Source organism: Amblyomma mixtum, chromosome 4 (assembly GCF_055824585.1).
Source record: "Amblyomma mixtum isolate Tamu chromosome 4, ASM5582458v1, whole genome shotgun sequence".
Lineage (NCBI taxonomy): Eukaryota > Metazoa > Arthropoda > Arachnida > Ixodida > Ixodidae > Amblyomma > Amblyomma mixtum.
The window spans coordinates 128,460,553-128,477,330 of NC_143015.1; the positions used below are offsets into that span (position 1 = coordinate 128,460,553).

Genomic DNA, 16,778 nt, shown 5'->3' on the forward strand with positions numbered 1-16,778 from the left:
ACATGAGCGCTAATGCATTTTACGCCGTTAAAAAGCATCTCGTAAAGCTTGTAACGTGAAACTTCTCTCTTCTATCTCATAGAGGAGATCAGAAATGATCAAGCTGTGCGCGTAAAGCTGCTTTCCCGCGCAGTGCGATTGCATCCGGTTCGAACGTCGGGCTTCAGTTCACCTTCGGAGCCAGCGCTAAAGCCTATTCCTCCCTCTCTCTTCTCCTCAATGATTCATGTCCCCAAAGCGCACGGCGCTGTGGGCGGCGTCGAATTAATCTTCGCCAAATCCGGCACCATGCGGCGCGAAACCGCCACTCTCGCATCGCACCGCAAATTGTAGCCGGTAGACAGCGGTAGCCCGACCTTTTCCCTGGGGGGATTAACCACCTAATCCCCGTCTCATTGCCCACTGTGTGTACGGCATCAGGTGTTGGGGAAGAGTGTATAGCGAACTTAGCTTGGCTCGAATTCGCGCTGCCTCGCTCGTTCGCGGTGAACTTTTACGAATACTAGTACTCCTAGTTAGCGCTTTGTACGGAAAGTTTTTCCTGTAGTTGTGTAGTTAGCTCACTGCTTTGCGGTGAATGATGTCCGCTTGCGTAGCACATGCTTGCTTCGTCAATAAAACACGTGCTTAGGCTGCTCGGTGCGTGTAATGACGTCATAAAGAGAAATAGCGCTGACGCAAAAAGAAAAGCTGGAGGAAATACAAGGTGCTGAAGCTGTGATCCTGTTCTTCCTTTGTTTCCTTGTTTTGATAAGAATTTCATCCTAGTGCCAACGTCTCCTCCTCTCTGTTACAGCAACCTTGTGCTAAGCCATCCGCGTGGTATTAGTGTAGAAATGCGCTGTAGGGTTCGGACACTAGATTTTCACCTAATTTTACGCCCACATATCCCGTCAACGTTCCTGCGTCCACAATGAAAAATTCACCCGGCTAACTACACTACAGACCAGCTATATCTTTGATACAGTACATTGCATGCATTGCTGCTTAGGCACGAGGGCACATTATGTAAGTCATCCAGGTGAGCTTGGAAGAAAACAAAGATTAACAAGAGGAAGAAGTTCCATGCGAATAATAAGATCATATACTAGAGGAAATACAGGGGCTTCTAAGGGAAACGCTCAGAATGCATTCCTACATCAGTTGCGCTCACTCTTAAGCGTCCTTATGTGCGTTTTCTGAATGAGATAGTTCTTTTAGAGTGTGTTCCGCAATTACCATTTCATACAACCTCCCCCCCACGGGTGTATTCATTTGCCAGCACTGCATTAACACGCTGAAATAAAGCGGGTAGGGGCTATTCAAACGCAAGCAGGGCTAAAACAAAAAAAAATTCTGGGGCTTCCCGCAGTCTCTGTGTTCCACGGCAGCTTATCATTCGAAACGAGAGCTCTATTAATTGTGTGAAGACAGGCATAGCAAATATATTTTGTAAATGTGCCTTCCAAGTTCACAGCAGAGCCACTATTCGCGCTTTGTGTTCGCCTCTGCCGCCTCCATCTGGTGCACAAGAAAAGGGCGATATCCATCTCTGTCATGAATCACCCGGCAACTCGCAAATTACTTCGAATAATTTCGGGGTTATGTGTGCAAATTATATATCGCAAAATCTTGGTGTTTTAAGGAAAGAAACAAACCAAAAAAGTGTGCAAACCTACCGAAACTTTCTTTTATACTTTCTTCCATGTCTCTTCGCGGTAGCAGATGAGCCATGTAAATTCTCTTCAGCGCCGGTGAAGCGAGCAACGCATTTTCTCTCCGTCACCGGGCCGTGCATTTTCATTCTTTTTTTATGCGAACGATGATCCACACATACACGCGCTAAAAATATAGAAAACTACAAAAAAAGCATGACGACTAAGGTCATTTTTTTTCACCAATTTTTTCTTTCTTGTCATCTCTCTCGAAGTTTTCCTTCTTTCCGACGGTTGCTGTAATCTAGCTGGTTCAGGAAGCGACTGCATGTATATACAAACGTAGCGAAAAACTTCCGCTCTTAAGGCCGCCCATTTTTTCCGGAACTCTATACACGCTGAGCCCTCCTTCCACCAGTTGGTTCCTTCTTTCCACTTTTTCCCATTCTTCCCCGCTCCCAAGCGGCTCCACAGCCCTTTCTATCTTATTTTATTTTCCTTAATCCTTCGTCTCAAGGTTCTTTTTCCTGGTCAGCTCAAGAAAAAATCAGTAAGATCATCGCAAGCGCGGTGAAGCAGCTCCAGAAGCGGAGGCATTGATAACAGGCGTATAAATTTAGCGCATATATAGCCTCAGATGAAAGAAAGGAGCAGCGCGCCCCCTTTTCAGCTTTTGTCTAAGACAGGCGCACTAAAAAGTGTTGAGCGGTGTTCACAAATAATGCGACCGTCATTATGGGGGGTCATATATGTCATAAGGAAATTGTCTATATATGTGGCCATGTATATGTTCATACATATATATGGCTCATATATACGGTCTTACAAAAATTGGCTATGGCTTAGCTAAGGTTAAGCTTGGATAAGCGAAAAGCTCTCGCTGCCTTTCAACTAACTCCCAAGCTACCACTTCTGGATCGACGTTTCTGCGCCGTCCGACTGTTGCTTCTTCTTCTCCTTCCATGGTGAGTGTCTGCGCCTGTTCTATGGGCAATCGCGCCTTATATATCCCTCCTTTGAAATGTGCACTGCGTACGGCTGCGGCGAAAGGTCAAACGGAAGCGAGGATGGCTGCCACTTCTATGGCCGCCGCCGTCACTCACGCGTTCTCGCAACGCCTTGCGAACGAACCTTCTCTTGGGACGGCGGCGGCGGCCACCTGCGCCACCTGCCACCTGCGCCTCCGCGTGACGTCAGCGGCCACCTGCGCTCCGCGTGACGTCACTGGGTTTCGCGCAGGGCTGCAGCAGCAGGGGCGCAGTTTCGACACCCCCGAAGCTCACTATATACGTACGCTGTAGGCGAAACATCATTCTGAACTCTGATAACCTTGGTAGATTTACAGGGTTCTTAAGACCCTGTCTTTAATGCTCAAAGGCAGACCCCATGGCCTGGGATATTTTGACCAGCCCTGTACCTTTCCCGAGTAGCATTCCGCAGCTAAATCTTTCGTGTTTCTTAGAAATTTTCCTTTCATTGAGAAGAAACAAGCATAAAGAAAGTGAAAGAAAAAGATAAAATTAAAGCTATGAGGCCGAGGACAGGCACAATTGGTTGTGCATGATGCTTATTGCGAGCTCCACTTTACGGGACGAACACAGACGAAAGGAAGGATGCTGACAGGAAATGAAGGTAAAGAAAAATAACAGGCTGCAGCATCCGGGAACTCCTCAAAGTATTCTTCCAGAAATCCCTGACAACAATGACACTACGAAGCTGCGCCTAAAACAGTGCCGTTTCATGCTGCGGTTTTAGTTTTATTCGTTTGTAAAACAAACCACGTTGTCACCTGTAAATGGCGCAGTGCTTAGGACATCACGGAGAACGCTTTTCAAGCGCTTGCAGGCAGGCACCCTGGAACTGCAACGATTTCTTGGCATCTGCCGAAATTGCGGCAGAAATACCGATAACATAAAACTCAAACTATACTACCATATAGAGAGTAGAAAAGCAAGGCATCACCTTAAGAACAGCGCGATTAAAACAGAAATCAGAAGGCACTGCCAAAACAAAAGCGGTCTTGGAGTCCTACGCTGTCCCTGGCAAGTAAGCGACACACGGACGAAAACCACGAAAGTAAGCTTCCATATAAGACCACGATCCAAGCAACTACACCGAGGCGTGCTCTGCTCAGAGCCAGTGAAATTGGAGCCGCCGTGCTGAGGGACTCAAAGGAGGCTTTTCCTTATCGCATTCAGCGGCTTTCAAGAGCCTCGCAACGCACAAACCGCGTTGTGGCGAGCCAGTACAGAGCCGAGGCAGTTTCTTTTTCGCAGTTTTTGCTCGCTGCTAACAATTTAGGTCGTTGTCTCGGCTCAGAAGGAGCACAAATCCACTCGGGCGTCAAAGTCCTCGCGAGCAAGCACAAGTAGATAGGGAGGCAGAGGTTGAGAAGGAGAAGGAAAAGGAGCGTTGCCTAGACGACCGCTGATGGCTCCCCAAGCCGCGCAGCTTTGTCGGGTCTCTAACCGCGGATCACAGAGAAAGCCACCACACGTGTCGTCCGCAGTGCCGCCAGCAAATCGGCCTACCCTAGGCAACTGGCTATCTGGCCCCTTTCTCTTTTAAAGAAGCTCAGCTAATTTTGAAAGGAGAGCTAGTTTTCCTCGGAGATGAGTGATGCTTCCTGACGGCACGGCGCTGTACTTGAAGGCGCCAGCGTCAGGCCGCCTGTTATAAGGTGAGGAATAAATTGGTAGCCCAGCCATCACATAAATCTCATCCGTTCTCCCCGCCGCGGTGGCTCAGTGGTAAGGCGCTCGTCTACCGAGCTGGAGTACCCGGGTTCGAACCCGACTGCGGCGGTCGCGTTTCGATGGAGGCGAAACGCAAGAGGCACCCGTGTACTGTGCGATGTCAGTGCCCGTTAAAGATCCCCAGGTGGTCGAAATTATTCCGGGGACCTCCACTACGGCACCTCTTTCTCTCTTCCTTCTTTCACTCCCACCTTCCTCCGTTGCCTTACGGCGCGATTCAGGTGTCCGCCGATATATGCGAGAGAGATACTGTGCCATTTCCTTTCCTCAAAAACCAATTTACCAATCTTTTACCATCCCTTTCTGCCCTTCGCCTTTCTTTTATGATATTTACTCAAAAGTCTGTATTTGAGTGAAGGTATCAAATTGTATTGAATTCTATTGTATTTACACACGCCGTAATTCCGTTTTCGGGATACCCGCACACGTGTTCAAGTTAACCGTAGTGGTTGCTTTTCGTGCCTTAAGCGCGGCGCTCTGCTCATAACATTTATTTTCTTAGATCGGCAGCCTGGGGACAAGACTAGAAAGGCGCGATCTGCGGCAACTTCGCAGCTCAATATCGGGTTTCCGCGATAAGAAAACTGCAACGCGTTAACTGGGAGCGCAGTTAGAAATGCATGACGACTGAAATGTGAACGTAGAGAAGCAAGCCTTTCTCGGCATTATGCACTCACCAAATGGCCTGCTGTAGCTCCGTGATGTCTCCCTGGATCGCATGCTGTTGGAGGATGGTGAGAGCCGGAGCCGGAAGGTCTCCCGCCCACTCGTAGGTGGGACACTGCAAGCAATAGATGAGGAAAAAAACAGTTTTGCGGAAAGAAATGAGGTAAATGACTTTTCGCCCACCACTGTGCCGAGGACGTCGTAACAACAGTAATGCAACTTTGCCTCCTGCTCTGTACGGCCTACTTCCACTTGAATCACAACCCTTCAAATGGGGCAGTATTACTCACCGGCAGGTGCAGGCGGAAATGCTACCTAGTCATTGGTGAGTGGGCGATCACGTAATTCCTGGTGCGAATACGAGATCAGGTTTCGTATTACGAAAGTTATTCTGCTACTACTAATCAAATCAAATCAACCATCACTGTCCGCATGTGCCGCACCTGACATGCCTTCCTCCTGCGACGCACTGCAACACCTGATCCCTCACCCTAAACACTGAGCCTCTAGCGCACAGAGCTTCCCTTTCGATCATTTTCTTTCTTTCTTACTTTCTTTCTTTCTTTCCTTCTTTCTTTCTTTCTTCCTTTCTTTATTTCTTTCTTCCTTTCTTTCTTTCTTCCTTTCTTTCTTCCTTTCTTTCTTTCTTCCTCTCTTTCTTTCTTTCTTCCTTCCCTTCCTTCTTTTTTCCTTTCTTTCCTTCTTTCCTTCTTTCTTTCTTTCTTCCATCCTTTCTTTTCTTCCTTTCTTTTATTGATGTCCATTTTTATAAAATGCCTACGGTGCGGAATTATGCCCGCTCCAGTTGTTTCTCTATACCTCTTTTACCGATTTACCAGTCCTGTTGTACCACTCATCCCACTGAGAGAGGGAGGAGGGGGCGGACACAGTAGGGGTAAAACGTGTGCCTGTTCCTTGACTCCCTCTACCCCTACTTCTCTCCTACTCATCTCTTCTCTCCCGCCTTGTCCTCCTCTCCTACTCCTCCCACCCTCTTACCCAATTGACACGATTCCTCCACCCCCATGACTCTGCGGGCATTTACGCTAGTGGGGCCAAGCATTTTCACAGTTATGCTCTTGTCCCTACGGCGTTCCTCATAGCCTGAGTCGCTTTAGTTTCTTAAATGCCATAAACCAACCAACAAACCGTCAAAATAGTCTTTAGACGAAGTGAAGCACCGAGGAAAGCAGGTGCAGCACATCGGTCGGGCTCGCAGCGTACATACCTCCAGGTGCCTGAGCTCGTGCTCGATGAAAATCCAGAGCAGCTCCTGGTGCTCGACGACCTCTTTCCAGTTGTCGTCGATGGAGGCTGCCAGGCCTCGGTCCTCTCGGGTGCCCAGGCTCAGCTTAAGCCTAATCTGGCCCTGTATGGTGGACCGGTTAGAGCGGCCCTGCAGCGGGAACCACCGGTCCACACCCGAGGACGGGATGTCCTGCAAGGAAAGCAGGGGTGGTGTGAGCTCAGCTTGGAAAAGATGGTCTTGTATGAGTAGCTTTACACTAGTGTGCTGGCTCATTCACTCGTTCGTTCTTTCTTTCGTTGATTGATTGATTGATTGATTTCCCTATAATTCTCCAGTGCACATAAAAGAAAGGTCCAGACAGTGGCTGGTTTGTCTGACTAGCTAGTATCGAAACGTAATACCAACTACAGTGATACAGTGATACCGACTACCAAATAGCCCAACTTAAAGCATTAGTAGCTAGTATAGCCGTACTAATTGTAGTAGTAGTAGTAGTAGTAGTAGTAGTAGTAGTAGTAGTAGTAGTAGTAGTAGTAGTAGTAGTAGTAGTAGCAGCAGCATATAGTAATAGTAGTATTTAGTCCAAGGTTCGACGGAACACCGTCTGCTCAGGGCAAAGCATGATTTATTCACAAATGAAAATTGGAGAAGATTCTGAAGCGTATATAACCATCCCTTCTTCTGTGGCAGCCTTATTGTGAACAAGGGCCCCGTATGGGACCCGAAACGTCATTTTTCATCTTTCGACTTGGTCAGTGACCCAATTTTCATTTGTGAATAAATCAGTAGTAGTATTTTTTTTTTATTTAAACATACTGTCAATCCCCAGAGGGATTGTAACAGGGGTGGCTACAGAAAAACAATTTTACAGTATTATCAACAAAGAATTATACCAGAGAGAGCGACACAATCGACTGGTTACATTAATACAGGACGTGTCAAAATATATGTACAAGGAATTCAAGAGGCAACACAGAAAACTTACTGTGTTTCAAAATACATAAATAACAATGGTAAGTACACAATTTGTAAAAATTAGGATCATAAAATACATGCAAGTAATTCAGCACCAAACAATGAAAGCAAAATGATCAATGTAATAATAACACAGATATCATACAATAGTTTTACTCTGCGTTTGGCCACAATAGCGCTTCTTCTACAAGCTGGGTAAACTTTTCAGGCGAGCTTTGTTGTGCAATTATTGGATCAAGTTTGTTCCACTCGCGCACTGCGAGAGGAAAAATTTGTAGTAGTAGTAGCAGTAGCAGTAGTAGTTGTAAACCTAGACTTTGCCCTGGTGCCCGTATATCCTAGAGAGTTACTTTCGCATCTACGTTATAGCAGTTTGATCGATGAAAGCAAAGTCAGCCTTTTCCCCAAAGACCTGGAGGTGGGGTTTATCTGTGGTATTCTTGTAGTATACAATACCAAGTAAATTGCCGCGAGCTTTCTGTGCGTATTTTCTGCTTTGACGACTTAGAAAATGTGGCGTCAAAGGGCCTGCGTAATCAGTAAGACCCATCTAACCTCCACGTGAGCTGAGCACATAGTCAGTCAAGGCCAGGTGACATTAATTTCTTTCCGTTCCCAATTAATTTCTCAAGAAACGTCAGCATGTTTAAGAGCGCTAAACGTCACGATTGATTTCCGCACTGAAACCGTTTGTGCACGCTGCAGCGACTTACCAAAACAGGATACCACGAATAAAGATTAAAGCGACACAAAAGCACCTAGGCGGTCACTACTACTTTCGTTTTTTGTCGCAAGCTTCGAAGGCCTCTCCGTGACCGTGACGCCGGCGTTTGTGAGCTACAACAAAGCACCGAGGTATAGCATGCTCGAGTGAGCTAGACCTTGCCCGGCGATTGAGGGCCGTCCCGCGCTGCACGTTTCGATGAGTCGATATAGCCGGTGGTTTTTACCGAATGTTGGAACAGGCCAACAACGGAAACAGATTGCGCGTTTTGTCGTCGCAGATTTTGCAGCTGACTAGAATGGCTCCTAACTTCAAACAGCAGAAGCGGGAAGGAGAATTCAAGCACTTTATTATCTAGCGTGAGTCGGCTCAAACATGCCGTTTCCTAGCAAGCAACGAAAGCTCCCTGGCTGGTGCATAATAATATGGCGGAACCATGCTGGGTCAACTACGGTGTGCCCATGATTGATGCATACGGCAACACGCATATCAACCCTGGGAAAGTCGGTAGGAGCCATCCATCCGTGCATACTTCACGCCGCATGTTTTTTCTGCAGTTATTATCTCCCTTCTTCTTTTCTCTCCCTTTAAACCTTCCCCTGATTTTGCGGGGTGTTTGAGCCATCAGTTCATAGTGCGACAGTCATATCACTATTTCTACTTTCAAAACTGATTTCTATCTTTTTATTGACAAAATAAAGGAGTGGCATCAAAAACACAGTGCGTCGCTCATTTCCGGTGTCTGTACACGTAAATGCATCATTTTGGAAACAATGGTCAAGCCATATAGCAAATCTGGAAATCTTGTTCATAGAACGGAAAGCTTCTCGTGTTAGTGCGTCAAAAGAGAAAAACAAAAATGAAGGGACGTTCATCTATTGGTGACACGAATTACAGCATCAGTTGTTAAGTGTCTCATGTTGTGTAATGGGATTACAGTCATATATCAAGGGCTTAAATGGTTCACGAGTTATCCATATTTCATGTGACTCCGGCCTCGGTTACTAGATAATGCAGTCGTGACGCGACAACATGGTGCGCGCGATAGAGACGATGGCTTCCGCGGCTGTTCACGTGACTGTGACGTCATTTCGTCTGCACGACGCAGTCTCTGCGAAAAAAAAAACCTATCGTAAACCACAACACAAAGCTTTGTTCTTGGCCTTGCAGTAACAACAAAATTTTCTATTGTACTGAGCAGTCCCTTGCTGCCACAAACCAGTTCTCTCGTTTGAGACAATAGACGATTTCGCAGTACTGTCGCATAGACAGGACGACAAAATATATTGTCGTATTTTGAGAACGACAGTGTCGTGTTTTTTTTTTTGTTCGACTGGGAAGCACAAAACAGCTGACGCTGCAAAAAAAAAAAAGGAAACGTCTTTTCGCCGTAGAAACATCCCTGCCACTTCTCTAACGCCGACGATCGCTAAAATTCTGAAAGGTTATTGTGCACACATTCCATGAAAAAAATTCCTGAAAACATGCGCAATGTTTTCGTGGTAGACGACATAAACACTGACATCAAGCGCGTCCCTATTCCCTACCTGTTCGTCAGCTCCATTCAGCCGCGCCTTTCGACAGCATCACTCGTCACTAATACGGCATTCCACCAAACCAGAGGAGCTCGTCGCCACTAAACACAAGCAATCAGTCTTTCACGCCCATTAAACTCTCCGCATGCACTGACCACCAAACAAAACAAATTTGATACACAACTTCATTCCTCTCGCAAGTCAGTCGCTACCAGCGCTTCGAAGCATTAGCAAACGACCACTGTTTCACCTCCCGCTAGTCCAATGCGCTTGGTAACATCTGCGGCGCAGGCAAAGCCTAGGCACGCGACGCCTAGAGTTGCCCGTCCCTGCCTCGTTTTCATTTGCTTCTCACCATTTTAAGGCGAAAGCCTTTAATGCCTCATACTGTCGTTAGCAGACGCGTCGGCAGCCGTGTCGGCAGATCTGTCCGCCTTTCGGCGTCACTGCTTAAAAGGTACTGCGCCGAGGGTGGGAACCGAACCAGGGCCTTTGGCATTTGAAGCGTAGACGCTACCACTCCGCCACGTAGGCTCAAGGTTCAAGCATGAATAAAGGCGCATGTAGTGAAAGCATGGGTTTCATAAATAAAATAAAAATAGTAAAATAAAAAAGAGAAAATAGAAGTAAAAATAAGAAAATAAACAAAAATAAAAAATACAAAGATATGGAAATAAAAAACAATAAAAATAAGAAAAGGAGCAAAAATAAAAAATAAAACATATAAAAAAATAATAATAAATAAAAACGAACAGTGCGCCAGGAAACGCTTTCGCCTTGCAGCACTTTACAGAGCCAAAGTGCCCCCTGAATTTTTTGCTTGTGTTTTCTTCCTCTCCATAAAGACACGTATTTGCTGACATCTTTCGGTCCCTTTTTCTGGCTCTTTTTTGCTTCCATGGGAGCGTTATTTCTGCGTTTCTTTATTGCTCTTTTTTTGTTCCCATCAAGACGAGTATCACGATCGACGCGGGCCCAAAAATACCACTCCATCACACCAGCCGCGTAAGCCACCACCAACCGCGGCGGCCGGGAACGGGCGACAGAAACGTCGTTGACCTTGCCTCCAAGCGACGACGACGGCCGATGCCTGTCCCGTACAGGGAGGGAGTCGCACCAGGCGGTGCGTTTACGGTGCTCGAAGCTAGTGCACCGAGCAACAAACTCACCGCCTGCAGCAGCAGCAACAACAAACACCTACGACGGCAGCGGCGCAGTGATACGCAACTACACGTACTGACGCCTCTCCCTATGGGTAGTGAAAACAGAAAAAAGAAAAGCTTTAGGGAAGGAAAGCACGCCAGGGTTCCCCGCCGCCGTGCGTTAGGACGGAGAAAAGTGGGGATTGGGGAAGGCGGGGTAGAGGGAGTTTGGGTCCGCAAAAACAGCCCCGGCGTATCGCTCGCGCTCGCGAACTAGGCCGATCGATCATCGTTAATCCAACGACGCTCCCTTCCATTTGTTCTTTCTGTACTTATTTCGTTTTGCGCGTGTGTCACCGCTTCTCGCTCTATACTTTCAGGTTTTTTTTTTCCTTTTTGCTGAGTGACTTTCCCTGAAACCTCTATCTCTCTCTCCCATCGTCTCTCTTTACTTAACTTTCTTTCTCTACGCCAGTTCCGTCTGTCTTTGCCTTATCTCTGGCTCCCCTGTTTTCACTGTCCGTACCCACGGACGGGCTTGAGTAGAGCGCAGGCTCAATAACAGTCACACACTATCCCTACTTCAATCCCTTTCCGCCTTTCTCCCTACTCACCTCTCAGCCATTTTCTTGCCTCCCCTATTCCCCATCTCCACGGCCCTCTCTTCCCTTTCACTGCCCCTCTTCTTCCCACACTTTTTTCCGTACGACAGCGAAAAGACTTCCAGCATAGCCGCGTCAGAAACAGCTGTCCCGAGTAGGCGTCATGAGTGGAAACGCATAGCAAAAAGTCAAGAAAAAGGAATTGGGGACAGTGTAGGGGAGCTAAAAGCCCGAGCAAAATTGGAACATCAGCAACCGCAACAGCAGGCGTAAGAATCCGAGCGGGTGGAAGACATTTGCGCTCGCCGCGTCTCAGCGCTCGAGTTGTTTACCCACTCATTCTCCCATCTCCTTTATTTGCTCTGCTTTCTTTTTCCTTCATTTTACTCTTCCGTTTTCTTCTCACGTCAGCGGTTCCGCGGTCTCCGTTGGCTGCTTGGCAGCGCGCGCGCTCTCGCCTGCAAAGAGCGGCTTAAATGTCAGAGGCGCGGTCGGCGAATGAGTTTTCTCCTCTCCCCATCTGTCCTCCTCTCGCAATGTCTCCGCTCTCTCCTCTCGCACATTGGTCCGCGATGGAGAGAGGCCGTTGAAGCGATGGAGAGAGGGCGTTGAAAGAAAGGCGATTCCACAGCGCAAAAAGGCGCTTCTCTCAGCCAGCCTCCCCCTTATGCCAAGGACACCCCTGTCGAAGCGTACTTAGAAGACCTCAAATAGTACACCCTCTTTCAGCTGCGTGGCGCCACGTGTGTTCTTGAGATTTTTGTGATAAGGATTCCTAGAAGCTCCTCCTAAAGGACGTGCGTGTGTGTGACGGATGACAAACAACACAGCACAAGACCGGCTTCCCTTGACATTATCCCATATAAAGAAATGGCTCTCTAGAAAATGGATAGAAAGTAAACTTGGGGCGGAAGCAAACTTTATGCACTTTCAGTGCCGAGCATGAATAGAAACACGACCTTTCTTTCTCAGTCTATGAGAAAAGCCACATCAAGCGTGGAATTTCCTTTAACCCTGTGCTAGTGAAACGTAGAATAAACACTGTACCTTGCACACTAAGTTCCAGTTTTCACTATGCGATACGAGACAGGCAATGGCACCAGTCGGAGATGATGGAAACCGCGGTCAATTTCCTCCAGTAAATTAGAACAGCATGCCATGTAGAGAATGGAAAATCGAGGCCCCCAAAGGTTAAGATTCAGTCGCGGATTATGTATCATTGTACATCCTGTGAACTACGGATGCAACGTTCGGAGAGTAATTCAAGCCACTAACGAAGTAAATATTGAAACAACCTCCTACGGGGTTTCATGTTCATCTTGTAAAGAAGTGCTGCTACTCGCTGGTGAGCAACCGTGAAGGTCCACTGAACGAGCGCGCATAAAATACTCCCAAACTTATGCCCTAGTCTGAGTCGGATCGAAAACAAAGAACGCTGCGTCGAAAGGACGATCAGTAAAGAAGTGTTCTGCATTCTGCCAGTGGGTGTCGGTTCTCTTCAACCGTAACAGCGGAAATTCCCATCCTGCCAGCTTCCGCCTCATTTTCCTTGCTTCCCCTGTAGAGAGTGCACTGCGCAGCACACTCTTGTCTAGCGGTGAAGGTGCACATCAAGTAACGAGGCGGTTGAAGGTTGAGCGGCCGTGGTTTCCGTCTAACGTCATGTAAGTCAAGAACATAGCAGTGAATGTTGCTCAAAGAAAACCATTGCGATCAGCCGGCTGGTACCTGTTACGGCTACTAACTACTAACAAGTGCATATCAGGAGAAGCAAGTCGTGTAAAGACAAAAGTGTGCATGCGTGCGTGCGTGTGTGGGCGTGCGTGCGCGCGCGCGCGCGCGCGCGCGCGTGTGTGTGTGTGTGTGTGTGTGTGTGTGTGTGTGTGTGTGTGTGTGTGTGTGTGTGTGTGTGTGTGTGTGTGCGTGCGCGCGCGCGCGCGCGCGTGTGTGCGTGCGTGCGTGTGTGTATGTATGTATGTATGTATGTATGTGTTTTAGCAGACAAAGGGATGAAATGAGGGCTCGTTATCACACACATATCAAGGAAGCATTATTGGTGATATAGGCTGCGTAAGATGGTTCTCGCCCAGCTGACGCCTGCATGGTTCAATCACCTGTCCCTTGTGGCACTGCATATATGCAGAGGGTTGCACGTAACTTGAACCAAAGATGAAAAAAAAAGCGGCGCAACAGACCTGGGTGAGACTAACGACATATTTCTTTGCGTTATATGGCATTCCTCAAAGTATTCTTGAAACTCCGAATACAGTTTAATCTCCTACATACCCCAGCCAAACTTTATCTGTACCGGTACACTTCCTCACCTCAGTGCCCAAACTGTCCACACCTATATCCAGACATAGAACACTGCCTTACACAGTGCCACGCACCATTCCAGTCCCCCGCCTATCCTTTCCCGCCACCCCCACCGAGGCCCATCTGGCTCGCCTCCCGGGACCTGAAACTGCAACGTGCCCTCGTCTCCTTGGCCCAGGACGTATTGAACGCCGAACAGAAAGGCTGTTTTAATGAAAGTTTCACACCACCACCACCAGCGCCTGATCACTTAATTAGGTGAGAATAATAATACATTTTTTATTCCTTTTAGGGTCTAGTTCATTTCTACAACAAAGAGGCATTAAAGGCTTCCGCCTTAAAACAGACAAGTTTACTGTATTCTCACCGATCAAATGATTATCATCATTAACCTCGCATGTAGTAGACAAGCGTTATTTGAGAAGGACGACTGAAGCGCTCTAGTCGTATGATCGAAACAGTAATTATAACGAGACAGAAATACCAGGGCATGGTCCCTAAATGTATCGCTCGATATTTCATTACGCGGAGAACGGGAGATATACGGGTACTTTTTTTTATTCTTGAGAAGAGCCAAAATTCCCTCGGGGCCTTTCTCGATGGCTTCAATTGCTTCCTTGCTTCCTTTCCGAGTAAATGTCATGCGGTTACTTTTTCTTGCGTTCTTGCTCGTTTCTGGGTAGAAAGACCCGACCGCGGCTTTCCTCGGAGCTAAGAGTTCTTACAAGTGCGAGATTTTTTGGGAACGCCTAAACAGATGCAAATGCAAAGCAGACGTCACGAGTTAAAGCTCAGAAGCCTTGCAATAACGAGGTCAGAAACGTGCCGACCTTTTAAAGGGCTTCGGTACGGGGCCCTCGGCACTAACGACAGGGCTCAACGTTGAAGCGCGCTCTCTACCAGTGCGCTGGCTGAAACGCGCTGGGCGAAAAAACCGTTTCTGGGCGAGAGTAGATCAAAGCTTTGGAAGAAGACTTTCGGAAACGCGACAATGGGCGGATTAAACATGATCGCAAGAGAAACTTCATCATCATCAGCCTGACTACACCCACTGCAGGGCAAGGGCCTCTCCCATGTCTCTCCAATTAACCCTGTCCTTTGTCAGTTGCCGCCACTGTATCCCCGCAAACTTCTTAATCTCATCCGCCCACCTAACTTTCTGCCGTCCCCTGCTACGTTTGCTTTCTCTTGGAATCCACTCCGTTATCCTTAAGGACCAGCGGTTATCTTGCATTCGCATTACATGCCCTGCCCAAGCCCATTTCTTCCTCTTGATTTCAACTGAGATGTCATTAACCCGCGTTTGTTCCCTCACCCACTCCGCCCTCTTCCGATCTCTTAACGTTACACCTATCATTTTCCTTTCCATAGCTCGTTGCGTTGTTCTTAACTTAAGCTTAACTTAACTTAAGCTTAAGAGAGAAACTTAAAGTATCTAAAACAGTTTAAGTACAGGTTCTTGTATCCCAATGCCGTGAAAAGTACATGGACATGACATGAATTCTATTCAGGGCAAAATGAAATCTAACTTCGCACAGAATTGCACCTTTCTTTCGGAATGCCTTCATTTTGCGGCGCAAAATACACACAGCCAGGAACAACACCAGCGACGTGAACCGGCGCCGTGTCGAAGTCACTCCAAAGCGCTCTCATATTTTCACTGCGCACAGTATTTTACGATTTCTGGTAATATGCACGGCCCCAGCATGGAATTAAATATGCAAGTACTAAACTGCAAGCTGTTTTTACTCGATATGAATGCGATCCGCATGCCGACGCTATAAAGGCAAACTTTTTTTTTTCGCTTTCTTTCCTTTCTTGGTCAAACATTGTCGACCAACACTTCGTTTGCAAGCATAGCAGACAGGAGGGAGGGGGGCGGGGGGTGAGCGTTAGGGTTATGGCCTATAAGAAAACATGTCAATTAAATTTTTCAAATCAGTTTTTTGATTTCACAGTGCGCCTATGACGTGTTTCTTTCTTTATGGAAAGCCGAGCACCTAACAGAATTAAAGTGAAAGTATGAGACGTCATTTCAAAGGTGATGTATTTTTAAACCACCGTGGTGCGTGCGTGAGGGTGTCACCCCCCCCCCCTCCCAACTTATTAATACAAAAGAACCACTCATTAATACAATCAAATCACAATCATTCGAACTTCAAGCAAGCCAAACATTTATTCGAATTATGCATTGTTCGAATTAGGAGGAACCCGATCGGCGACATCTTAATATATCTTGACGGGGCCAAAGTACTCTTCAAATAAACCGGAGGTTCGAGTTAACAAGTTTTTACTGCGCTAACTATGTTGAACGGGCACTGACCTCTAGCGGCACGTTGACGCATCCGAGGAAGTCGTCCACGGTGTCACTGGAGCGCGCTGACTGCGCGATCTGCTTGAAGTAGCGCCCCAGGCCCTTGAAGCCGGTCACCTCGTTCAGCTTGCGCGCGGCGTCGAACACAGAGCTCTCGTCGTCGTGGTCCCTGCGAAAGATTAGGGGAGAAAGGTCCATGATCGCATCGTCCACCGCTTTCCATGTTGCGAACAGAAACAAAAAAAAAAGCTCAAGAACTTCTCGCCTTTCCCGGGTGCTGAGAGAGAGGAGAAGAAAAGGCGGGAAAGTTAACCGGGAAGGTTAACCGCAAGAATGTAACTTTTGCTACCCTGCACTGCGGGAAGAGAAGAAGGAATGATCATCATCATCATCATCATCATCATCAGCCTGACTACGCCCACTGCAGGGCAAAGGCCTCTCCCATGTCTCTCCAACTAACCCTGACCTTCACCAGTTGCGGCCACTGTATCCCCGCAAACTTCTTAATCTCATCCGCCCACCTAACTTTCTGCCGTCCCCTGCTACGTTTGCCTTCTCTTGGAATCCACTCCGTTACCCTTAAGGACCAGCAGTTATCTTGCCTTCGCATTACATGCCCTGCCCAAGCTCATTTCTTCCTCTTGATTTCGACTGGGCTATCATTAACGCGCGTTTTTCTCTCACCCACTCCACCTGATTCCGATCTCTTAACGTTACACCTATCATTTTTCTTTCCATAGCTCGCTGCGTTGTACTTAACTTAAGCTGAACCCTATTTGTTGGTCTCCACGTTTCTGCCCCATAGGTGATTACAGGTAAGATACAGCCATTGTGTAGTTTTCTCTTGAGGGATATGCGTAAACTG

The 16,778-nt window shown here is 47.4% G+C and overlaps 1 protein-coding gene across 10 annotated transcripts in view; it reads right to left on the bottom strand.

Moving 5' to 3' along the window:
• The window catches only part of LOC149348194 (BAI1-associated protein 3-like), a 397,925-nt gene that overhangs the window by 77,116 nt on the left and 304,031 nt on the right, over positions 1 to 16,778 (bottom strand). For all 10 annotated transcript variants that reach the window (XM_089587980.1, XM_089587976.1, XM_089587979.1 and 7 more), the window contains 3 exons: positions 15,923 to 16,082; positions 6,285 to 6,494; positions 5,068 to 5,171 (listed from right to left, as the gene is read on the bottom strand). In XM_089587980.1, the coding sequence (XP_089444106.1) occupies positions 5,068 to 5,171; positions 6,285 to 6,494; positions 15,923 to 16,082 (474 nt within the window). The remainder of the gene's footprint in view (positions 1 to 5,067; positions 5,172 to 6,284; positions 6,495 to 15,922; positions 16,083 to 16,778) is intronic.